The following is an 11,613-nucleotide window of genomic DNA, read 5'->3' as shown; positions in this document are numbered from 1 at the left end:
CTCTGCTACACGATTCCCACGCCTTTCCTGGCCAACAGATAGCTCATCCCCTGGAACAGTCTTTTCCAAGCTGTGACCAGTCTCCCTCAGGCAGGAGTTCCTAGAAGGGTGCAACCTGGGGCAACATGGCCAGTGCAAGCTGCGAAAATAATCATGCTTCCAGGGAGGCCCCAGGAGGGACAGACATTTTGGAAAGTGAATGTTTATGAAGCTCAGCTCCGGGGCGGGGGCGCGGCGCAGGGCGGGAGAAGAAGGAGCCTCTCTCTACTCCTCTCCCTTCTCATCCCCCCTCCCACGGAACCTCAGAACAGCCAAGGGACCTGAGGGGGTGGTGGGAGTGGTCTTTGGCAGGGTCAGAGGTCTGACATTCTGAGGTTCAAATCTCATATCTCACTGCTCCTTCCTGCCCTTGCCCTGCCAGCGACATCGGGAGGAGAGAGTGCAAAGGGGCAGGAAGGCTGGGGCGGTGTGATGGGAGTGAGGGAAGAAAGCAGCTGTCAGAGATGCAGGGGACTGCTGCACCCAAAGTATGCAGGAGGCCATGTGCACGTGCAAAGGGGAGTGTATCTGAGTGTGTGAATGGGTGTGTGTGAGAGAGAGCCACGTGAGTTGGTGGGTACAGGTGAGTGCATGTGTGAGTGTCTGACTGGGAAGAGAACCGTAGACCAACCTCACCAGCAGGGACTTTTTCAGTCCAGACTCCGATTTTACAGATGAGGAAACTGAGGCTCAGCAGTGGGAAGTGAAAAAAGGCCCAAAGTCACTAGGCAAGTCCAGTCCTAGACCCTGGTCTCTAGACAATGAATCCAGGGCCGAGAGGGAGATGGTGGAAGGTGGGGGGCAGCAGACACATTCGAAAGGAAAGGATTGGAAACTTTTCTAACTCCAGCCCTTCCCCTCCGGCTCCTCTCCACCCCCAGTTGTTTCTTCAGGCTGGAGAAGGAGGCAAGACAGGGCTGCCCAGGAGAATAAGGAGGGGAGGAGGGGGCCGGAGGCAGCTTTGCAGGGTGCGGGCGCACTGTGGGAAGGGTCCAGGCGCCGGCCCCCTCCTTTCCTGCAGACGCGGACTCCCCAGCTCAGCCGGGCCCTGTCGTCCTTGGGGCCCTCGGCAGCGGCAGCGGCCTCTCTCTAGCTCTCTTGCCAGACCCAGCCTCCAATGTGGGGAGGGCCTTCCAGAAAGAGCTTGGGGGGCTTCCCAGCTTGGCAAAGCGGAGCCCTAAAATGGAGGAGAGGATTAGCCTAAGCCCACCAAAGTCCTGGCCTTCCCCTACCTGCCCCTCCTGTTTCCCCACCTGGGAAATGGGAGAAAGGACAAGAAATTCGATCTGTGTGTGATGTGCGAGGTGGCGTCTGGGGGAGACCTTTAAGCCTCTCCTCCCAGCACTGGCGAAGCAGGGCCTCACTGCTGTCTTGCACAGGGCCTCCCTCCCCCTCCTCCAGAGCCCCCTGCCTGGGAGGGGCTACCTCTGCCCTTCGTTTGGGGGAGGATGGGAAAAAGGGTCCACGCCGGCGAGGAGACGCTACAGCCAGAGCAGGCACTCCCGATGACTCACAGGCCCGGAACGCCTTGGGGAGAGGCAGCCGCAGCGGGACAGCCCCCTGCTCAGCTGGGGCAGCTGGAGAGGACCCAGGACCTGGGGGGTGGGGAGGCGAGGGGAAGGCGGAAGGTCAAGAGGCAGAGCCCCCGGAGAGGCTGCAGCCAGGAGCCAGGATTGAAGGAAAGGTCACTGAGAGGTGCCTGAGGGAGGGGAGACAAGGTGCCTCTCCACTGCCATCCTGGCCATAAATCCCACTCTCTACAAGCAGGAGCGATGAAGGCTCCATAGAACAGAAGACGCCCCCGCCTGGCCTTCAGGAAACTCCCTTTCTTGAGAACCGTCTGAGAAGAGGCGCATGTCCTGCGCCGTCCCTTCCTGGGTCTAAGAATGATGCTTCCAGTCCTGAGGAAGCAGGGGGGTGGCTTCAGTGGCCTCCCTTGCTTCTTGCCCGCTCCAACTTGCTTCACCGTCATGCTCCCCTCCATTTACGGGCCTCTTGTTTGGGAGGGGAAACTGAGGCCCAGAGTGGTCTGGGGACACAGGGAACAGCACTGCTTCCCCAGGTCTGCCTGACCTGGCAGAGTTCTGGGCTCAAGGGGCCTGTGTCCTTCTGCTCTTCCTCTCCCCAGCAGAAGATGCAGCTAAAGACTTCAGTCTACGTGGCAGGCAGAGGGGGGCCTGCGAGGGAGAGGAGCTGGGAATGAGGTCAGCGGGTTGGACAGGACAGGCCGTGGCTGTGAAGGCATCTGGGCTGCAGCAGTCTGGAAGGTAGGGGCCTCTGGGCCAGGCCACTCCCAGACCCAACCCGCCGTCCACCCGCCCACCATGGCCTCTTTCCCGTCTGCTGCTCCTCCCCTCTCTGCAGCCCACACTCCGCCCAGGCCAGATGGTTCACATCAAGCATCTTCCATGTGGCAGTTCCACCCTGCCCACCATGCTCCCTTCCCCCTCTAGCCACATGGCTCAGTGTAGAGTTGGGAGCAACTCTCTTGCCCTGCCCCCCCACTCCAGGTCTGGGTGGGATCCCTGTATCATATCCCTGTATCATGTTAACCTACTAGGAGAGCAGAGATCTTACCTCTAATCCCTGAATCTCAGCTGTGTGACTTTAAGTAAGTCAATTCCCGTCTCTGGGCCTTGGTTTTCTCCTCTGTGCAAAGAAGGGAGGACAGGGTAGAATAAGCTCAAAGTTTCCTTCCAACTGAACATCTATTGTTCTATGATATTCCCACCTTGGAACTACAAGGTTCTGGAACTAGTGGAAGTTGAACACCAACTTTGGAGGGGTCATCTGGTCTACCTCTTTGCCTGTGCCCAAGCCGTATTTTCTTGTTGAGCCGAGATCCACAAATCTCACTCACTTACCTTGTACCTCCTCCTCCTCCCACGGGCCCCAGCCTTCTAACTTGAATTCGTCTGCTGTCAAGGTGTAGGTTCTCTGGACAAGTCCTTGGCAAAAGGCTCACTACCATACCTTACTCAAAAGTAGTAACTGGCTCTCTATGGCCACCAAATTATGAATTTCTCTCCTTGAATTCCAAGCCTCTAGAAGTTGGCCCCAGCCTATCTCTTATAGCCTTCTCTTCCACATCTCCTCTGCCCCAGGTGCGTTCTCTCTGTCTCTGTATGTGTGTGTGTGTGTGTGTGTGTGTCAGCCTTCCCAGGTTTGGGGATGCCTTCCCTCCCATTCCAACCTTGCATTTCAAACCCTCCCAGGCCCAGCTCAAAAGCACACACTCCTCCAGAAAACCTCCCTTGTCTCCCATTGGCATCCTCGTCCTCCCGTGCAGCTCTCTGGAGGCTTCCATTTACCTTGCTGGATAAGGAGGTCTTATTACTACCCTATTTCACAGATTGGGAAATGAGGTTTAAAGAAATGAGGTGACTTACTCAAAATCACACAGCCAGTGCTGCCTCGGGTGAGAGGCATTTGGGGGTTTATTTTATTCCCCTTCCTGACTCTGCACCCTCTGAGGGCAGAAGTTGTCCCAGAGCTCTCCCCAAAGCAAGGCTGGCCCCAGGAGGTCTGCAGTAACCATTCACTGAATAGAATTGACTAGAGTGTCTGCAATAGGCGCCAATCTCAGGATCTTCTTCCCTAAACAGGGTCCCTGTCCAGCCTCCTCTCTTCCAGGGTACCATACCATTCAGTCTCTCTGGTTAGAAGAACAGGAGTCATCCCTGCTCTTCACCTCCACACTCCCTCATCCAATCTAATCCCAATGCCTATAAATTCTGCCTCCCAAACCCCTCTTGAATCCGCCCCCTTCTCTATCTTTATCCTCTTCCACTTGGTCCGGACTCTCATCAGCTCTCACCTGGGCACCTGCAGTAGCCACTTTCCATCACAGCCATCTTTCAGTACCTGCTCCCCTGAGTGACCATGATGACCTTTGACAAATGCAGACCTGATTGCGAGCCTCCCTGCTTCGGACCCTCTGTGGGGCCCAAAGCTGTAAGGACAAAGACTAAAACTCCTGATACGGCTTCCTTGGCCTGCCTGGCCTTTGCTTCCTGTGCTCCAGCCACACTGTCCTTCTCCGGATTTTATTAGCATCTAGAACTTGCCATGCTCCCTCCTGCCTGAGATGCCTGATACTCAGAGCCCTGTGTTCCTTTCCTTCCTAACCTTTACAGTTGCAACTACATGTTTATTTACATGACTTCATTCGTGTCTGTCTCTACTAGACATAAGCTCCATGAGAACAGGCACTGAGGGCCCAGTGCCTAGCAAAGGATCCTATAAGGATGCTGAATGAATGATTCTGGATCCTTCCTGAGTCCAAGCCAGACTCTGTCCAAAGGGCTGCTCTGCCCAGAGCTGGTGCAACTGAGCAAAGTGGGATCCACCCCTGCTCACTTTCCCATCCAGGAAACTCCAGAATCCCAGGTTTGCCCAGAGGAAGAACTGGTGGCTGATGTAGACGAGGAAAGACACCAGATATCTGTAGCTGAGGATTACTTGTGGGAAGATGGGAGTGGAGGTGAAGTAAGAAGATTAGGATTTGGACAGGTGCCTCTGGCTCACACAGGCTGCCCCTTCATTCTTTTTTTTTCAAAGCCAAGCGTCAAAGAAACCTTTGCATCTAGCCCCTGAACACTTCAACCAGACAGCCGGTGGTGATGCAAGCCTTACCCCACCTTGATCCCCCCTCTCCTAGACTGCTGAAGCTCTCTCCTCTGGTGGAGTGCATGCACGCAGGAGACAGCCACCACCCCCCAGGAATGGATGGAGCACCAGAGATGCCAGAAGAGAATATGAGAGAAAAAAGAGGGAGGGAGAAGCAGTGTGTGGAAGAGGGGTGGGCCAATGGGACAGAGGCAGAGGAGAGGAAGAAAAGAACTAAGAAAAAGAAGAAACATATGTGAAGAGGAAAAAGGTTAAAAGGTGAGGGAAAATAAAGGAATAGAAAAAAGAAAAGAAGCAGGGGATGGGATAAAACAAGGGCAGAAGTGAACCAAGCCAGACAGGGGAAAATAACAATTCAATTGATCCACTCACAGCCTTTAACAAGAATTGACTCAGCCTTCAGACACTGCAAATGGGTCCGGTGATCTGATGATGACCTTGACAGGTCCCTGCCTGGGGAGCTCACACGTCAGCAGGAAAGACGGGCTTTGTGATCACAAGAGTGGACACTAGGACTGTGGCCCCCAAGCCTGACGACATCCCCATCCAGCACATTATTCTCAGTTGGGACCTGGCTGCAACCTGGTGGGGCTGGAGTGGGCCTGGGGAGTCCTAATGCCACCTAAGGACCATGCCCCATCCCTTCTCTCCCAGCTTGTCCCAGCTCCTTTCCTGGCTCCTCTGCCCCAGTTTCCCCCTGTTGGCCGGGGAGGTCCTGGAGAATGTGACGGGATCTGCAGGACTAGAAATGAAGCTTTCTCTTTAAGAGCATGGACTGAAGGTTCGCTCTAGAAGAAAATGAAATGAAGACAGGGACTGGATGTGGACATTTGAGAAGAGGAAGATCGAAAATGTCACCCTGAAAAAGAGCTGCAGAGAGAGAAGCAGAGTCCCGTGAGAAAGAAAGAGGAGGGAGGCCAGGGGCAAAACGACAGACAGGAGTGGGGTGGGGGAATGTAAGAAAAGAAAGAAAAAGAGAAGGAAGGAGGGAGGGAGGATAAGGCATCTTACAAGCTCTCCTCCCTTCAGAGCTAAACTCCTCCCCTGAGTTGTCTGCACTCTGACCCCATTTCCTGGCCTCCCACTCACTCCTCAGCCGGCTCCAGTCCAGGTTCCTCGTCCATCACTCCACCAAAGCAGCTCACACTTAGGGCACCAATCACTGCCATGTTGCTTAATCCAGGGACCATTTTACTCCCTATCATACTAAGTCTCTCTGCAACATATAACTCTCCCTCCTTCTAGATCAATCTTCCCCCCGCATACATGACACCCCCAATCCTCTCCTCCTTGCCCTCCTACTTCTCCCACTCTTGTCCTGCCTCCTGTGCAGGCTCCTCCTTCCCTTCCCAACCCTCAAACCCTGAGGGTCCTCAAGGCTCAGTCCTAGCCCTTCATATCTCCTCCCTCCATACTTTCTCTGGAGATAACTCCGTCCACACCATCACCCTATGAGGCGTCTCTCCTTTGGACTCCAGACTCAGACACCTAAAGGTTCCCTCCACGTGTCTGACTGGGTGTCTCATAGGCACCTAACACTCAACACGGACAAACTTAATTCATCATCTTCCCTCTAAACCTGGAAAGGATGAAGAGATGAAGGGAAATCTCAGGCCAAAGGACCTGGGTTGAGGCTGAGGCACTGAAAGCTGTGCCTGGAATCTAAGGACCAAAAGACCCAGAAAGTGCAATGGAAAGTGTGAATGAAAAGGAAGAAGAGAGAACCCCCCACTCCTGGGGTCTGTCCCCAGCTCTGTCTGCAGGGGTCCTCAATACAAACCGTGCAGGCTCCGTGAATGGGGACACGTGGACACCAAGTTCTTTACTGCAGCCTCACTCTTACACCGCCTCCCCTTCTCTGTCCTCAACCCCTCTCCCAGGGACCCTCTCTCCATCACCAGTCTGGGGCGGAAGAGCATTCTGAAGGGTCAGATCAGGGAAGGAGGGCAACGGAACCTCAGCAGGGGGACCAGAGAGCTGGAAAGGGCTGACCAAACTGCTCACCAGGTACACCAACACCTGGGCTGCCTCTTCTCTTTTACCCCACACCGTGCAGCCCAGACCGGGACTTGAGGGGCTCCGGGGCAGGGGGAGTGGGGAGCACAGGCGCATTGAGGGAGGGCACTTGGGGAAATTTGGAGAAGGAGCGAACTCAGAGCTCAGCACTTTCTTCCTTCTGGTTTTCTTCTTGAGGAATTTTTTTTCCCTAAGTGCTGATGACTTTACCATTTCTTGGGGGTGGGGGGGAGGAGATTTTGGCTTTTGCTCCCCCCACTCCAAATGCCAGACAAAGTCTTACATTCCACAAGAAGCCAGAGCTTCAGAGTTTCCTAAAGATGAGGTGGCGTCTCCTCCCGCTCCGGCCTCAGCTCCTGCTCTCCTTCCTCCCCCCACAAGTCTCAAGCCCTCAGTTCTGGCCAAGGAGGCCCAGCCAGGCTGGGAGGAGACCCCAAGCACATTCTTCCTCTCACTGTCATGCTGCAGAAATTAAAGACACATCTTGGGGCTGGGCGCCCGCCAAGCGTTTCAAGTCGAAAAGTGGCAGAGGAGGCCCTGGGCCTCAGCTCTATGCCACGTGTAAAAGATGCTTGGAAACCTTCTGCCCACAACTCCTGGGACGGAGGTCTGAAACTGGACACGGGGGTGGTGGCTGTTGCACACCATACACACAAAGCCCACCCCCCAATCCTAGGGGTCCCTAAACATTCTTCAGGACCACAGGCCCACGATGTAGCACGTCCCAATCCACGTCTCTGAGTCTTAATCTCCTTTAAGGTGGTCAAGTGAGCACGGCCTGAACAGGGAGCATGTGGGGAGGGGGCTGTAGGTGGGAGTACTTCTGACTGCAAAAACGCAGCAAGCAGGGAGGTGGGCAGGTCACAGCAATTCTCACCTCCAGCCTGTGACTCTCCACCCCAGACAGCCATTGCAAAGGGGTGACCGCTCTGAGGGGCAGGGCTCGTGTCCCCCATTAGGGAGGGGGCGCTCCTTGTCCCTGACCCACACTGGAGGGGGCAGGAACTGCCATCTCAGCCCCTCAGCCCCCAGTCCTGCCCTGCAGTAGCTGGCACCAGACGGGGGCAGATACTGGGCCGCAAGCTGCTGCCACATGGTGGGGATAATTGATGAAGGCCTGTCCCTCCATTGCTGTCTCCAGCCCTGCCTCTCTGGAAACTCTATATTTTCCCTTTAATTATAGCCCCTGCAGTCTCCCTCTGCTGCCCCACCCGCACGGCTCATCCTGGCTGCCCACGGCCAGCCGGCCAGCCAACGTGGCTCCCTCCCCTTCTGTTCTCTTGGTCTTTTTTTTCCTTTGCCTTCGTTGCACAAAAGCAGCTGGGGGAGGGCGTGGAGAGGGGCAGGGGGAGGCAATGGAATCTTGGATGGTTTGGGGGAGGCGGGACTCCCCACTTCCACGTTTGCAGCTCTGGAGCGGTGGGGGTGGGGATGGGGCTCTGCAAAGGGATCCTCATTGCCTTCTCTTGGGTCCACATATTTCGGCAGGATCAGCCGCCTGGATAGATTGGGGTTGGGGTCGAGCACTGTCAGGAGGCTGGGACATAGAGAAGGGAGGACACTGGCTTCTGGAGGCATCTCCTCTAAATATAGCCTGTTGTTTTTGGGGTCCCCACTGCCTTTCAGGGTGTAGATGATTCTCTCCTGGTTCCAGGGACAAAGAGCAATGCCCTGGGTTTTCAGGAAAGAGGTGAGGCGGTGGGAAACATCCTCTAAAATAAGGTCACTCACCTGCAATCCCATTTCATACTCCCAAGGCAAGTCTCCCCCAGACACCCAAATTCTCCCATATGTCCCCAACCCTGAGTCCAGGTACAGACAGAGACAGAGCTTTCTGCAGTCCCCAGAAGGAGAACCCTCTCTCTGGTCAAGTGCTCTCCAGCACAGTTCTCTCCAGTTTGGCTGTGCTGGGTAGAAGGGTCTCTAACCAGGGCCTGGCCACCGGCCATGACAGACCCTAACACAAGACCCTTTTCTAAGTTGCCAGTGACCACAGCCCTCCCCACGCAAACTCACTCCCCCCAGCGTGGAAGAGTTTTAGCGATTTCTCACCACCACCCTGCTGCCCTATCACTCAACACCAAAGCTTCCTTCTGGAGAGACCGCGTAGTCAAATTTCTCAGCCAGTGCCTCAGCCTTCCCACCCCATCTCTCTCAGTCACACTGAGGTTTGGGGAGAGCGTTGTACTTCATCTTGGAGCCTCAGGCATGGCAGAAGAATTGACATCCTGAAATAAAAACCCTCTTGCTAGCACCCATCCCCACGTATTTGATCCTTAATGTTTACAAATGAGTCCTTAACTTGTTCCCCAAATATTCCTAAGTTCCATACCCCAGCCACACCAGAAGACACCCCTAAACAGGCACATCTTTTTTTTTAGGTTCTCCTGCTTTAGAGGGGTGCCCAGCTGGCCTCTTCATACCCATCCCCTAGCTCTTGCCAACGATGTCAGGAGGGTGAACGAGGCATGGCCAGCAGAACTCTCTCCCAGTCACCCCCAATCCTTCCACCTTTGAAAGGTTCCCTAACCAGCTCCCCAATTCCAGTTCTGCCCCCCAGGTCGGGGGTCCCAGTAAGAAAGCCGAAGAGGTGCCCCTACCCACTCTTTAGCCCACACTATATTGAGGACCTAGCCGCATCCCAGCGGCATCATCTCTGGCCCTGGCTGGGCTGGGGGGCTGGGGAGGCAGAGCTGCGAAGGGGGGAGATGTGCGGTGGACTCCCTTCCCTTCCCTTCCCTCCTCCTCCCCCTCTCCGTTCTCACTCCCAAATTGGGGGCCGGGCCAGGCAACTCTGATTGGCTGGGGGACGGGCAGCCTGCTCCTCCTTTCCCAGGGGCAGGGTTCCTCCCCGCTCTCCATCAAGATGGTATAAAAGGGGCCCGGGCCGGTGGTCGGAGCAGACGGGAGTTTCTCCTCGGGGTCGGAGCAGGAGGCACGCGGAGTGTGAGGCCACGCATGAGCGGACGCTAACCCCCACCCCAGCCGCAAAGAGTCTACATGTCTAGGGTCTAGACATGTTCAGCTTTGTGGACCTCCGGCTCCTGCTCCTCTTAGCGGCCACCGCTCTCCTGACGCACGGCCAAGAGGAGGGCCAAGAAGAAGGCCAAGAAGAAGACAGTAAGTCCCAAACTTTTGGGAGTCTAGGGCTGCTTGGTATCTTGCCCTGCGTTTGGTCCCAGGGGTCCGCGACTTAAACTGAGACTCGGGATGCTCCGGAGGCTCAGGAATGGAAGGAAGATGGTGAGGGCTTGTCCTCGGCGCCCTGGGATAGAAGGGACCGCACTCTGGGTCAGGGTGTAGATGAACGCCCCCCAGGAGTGAGAGGGGAGGATGCTGCACGGCGCGAGTTGGCACAGGAGGAGTTCTGAGCGCGCACTGCGAAGAACTGCGGGGCAAATGGGGTCTGGACGCCGGGTGGGGGGAAAGTACGTCGAAGATGGGATGGGGGCGCCGAGTTGGGAATTTGGAGCCCAAGCTATGAGTGATCAGAAAGGCTATGAGATGATTCATAAGGAAAGATTGTTTACCCTCTCTGCAGGCTAGACAATGTTCCTGGGACCGCGGAGGTGCTGGGCGGAGCGGGGGAGGGGGCGCGGAGCGTGGGCGGGTTGAAGGAAGAGATTCTTAGGCGCGGACTTGGTCAGGCAGAGTCCTTGCGCCCTCTGCTGATCTACACTGGGCAGTGCGCCTCCTTATCCAGCGCTTCCCCGCGCAGGAGCCGGAGCGGGAAGACCGGGATTGTTGCCCGGTGTGGACCCCACCTCTAGACCTGGAAAATAAAGTTGGAGATAGGGTAGCCCCGTCTCTAGAAGAAGTAGCCAGTCGAGGGAAATTGCTTAGTGTCGCCCGCCACCTAGTGGCCGTCTGGGTAGATGATCCGCGGTGGGCGTGGTTAACTAACTTCATTTACTGTTTGCGGACTTTCTGGTTCTTTGGCTAAGGAGTGACCCAGAGGCACTGGCTGGCTTTGGGAAATGGGGGTTGTCACTGTGAGAGGCCTTTTGAGATGTCTGGGCGCTGGAGGTTAGGGCATATCCTACTTTTACGGTACGCTTCAAGTCTCTGGGCGGGATCCCACGCCAATCAGCCCCTCCCCCATCCTCCTAGCCCCGCCCACTCCATCCCACCTGCCCCGGGAATGGGGCGGGATCCGGGCTAGACCTCTGGTCTCTCCTGCCGTCCCCTCCTTCTGTCTCCACCCAAACCACGCCCACAAGCCTGCCCTCTGGTCGGGGAGCTTCTCTTCCCACTCCTCCACCCCCCACTCTCCCACCGAATGGCTTTTTATTTCATTTGGCTTCAGCGCAAATGGTCTGGGGTTGGAGTTGGAAGCAACCCCGGCCTAAAACTTTGTTTAAATTCCTGAGAACTGGAAAGAGTTATAGCTTCCCTGGCCAGGCGCCTCGGCCCTGTCACTGGCGCTGATGAGGAGCAGATGAGCGTTTAAGGATTTGGGGAAAGGAAAAACAGAAAGACAAAAAAAGGAGAGGCGGGAAAGGGAAAATCTAAATGTGCGTCTAAGACCGAGGGGAAGGGACGGTGGGGTTGGGGTACCTGGAGCCCCGAGGTGGGGGACTCGCGCGCCGATGACAGCCCCCACCTCCCCCTCTTGCCCCAGTCCCACCAGTCACCTGCGTACAGAACGGCCTCAGGTACCATGACCGAGACGTGTGGAAACCCGTGCCCTGCCAGATCTGTGTCTGCGACAACGGCAACGTGTTGTGCGATGACGTGATCTGCGACGAAATCAAGAACTGTCCCAACGCCAAAGTCCCCGCGGGCGAGTGCTGCCCCGTCTGCCCGGAAGGCGAGGGTATAGCTCGGGGCCTGGGCCGGGGCGGGGGCAGGGGCTCTCCCTTGCCCAGCGCAGGGGAGGCGTCTGTTGCCGGAAGCACCTGGAGCAAACCTTGCCTCTAAGCCGAGTCT

At 56.1% G+C, this 11,613-nt stretch overlaps 1 protein-coding gene across 1 annotated transcript in view; it reads left to right on the top strand.

Annotated features, from left to right (window-relative positions):
* Positions 1-9,698: 9,698 nt before the first annotated feature.
* Positions 9,699-11,613, top strand: part of COL1A1 (collagen type I alpha 1 chain) — a 16,429-nt gene continuing 14,514 nt past the window's right edge. Inside the window, exons 1-2 of the mRNA XM_024745442.1 lie at positions 9,699-9,804; positions 11,306-11,518. Coding sequence (XP_024601210.1) covers positions 9,702-9,804; positions 11,306-11,518 — 316 coding nt within the window. The 5' untranslated portion in view covers positions 9,699-9,701. The remainder of the gene's footprint in view (positions 9,805-11,305; positions 11,519-11,613) is intronic.

This window comes from Neophocaena asiaeorientalis, unplaced genomic scaffold (assembly GCF_003031525.2).
Source record: "Neophocaena asiaeorientalis asiaeorientalis breed wild unplaced genomic scaffold, Neophocaena_asiaeorientalis_V1.1 scaffold1, whole genome shotgun sequence".
In the NCBI taxonomy this organism is placed as follows: domain Eukaryota; kingdom Metazoa; phylum Chordata; class Mammalia; order Artiodactyla; family Phocoenidae; genus Neophocaena; species Neophocaena asiaeorientalis.
Note: the sequence above shows the minus strand (reverse complement) of the source record. Positions and strands in the feature narration are given on the sequence as shown.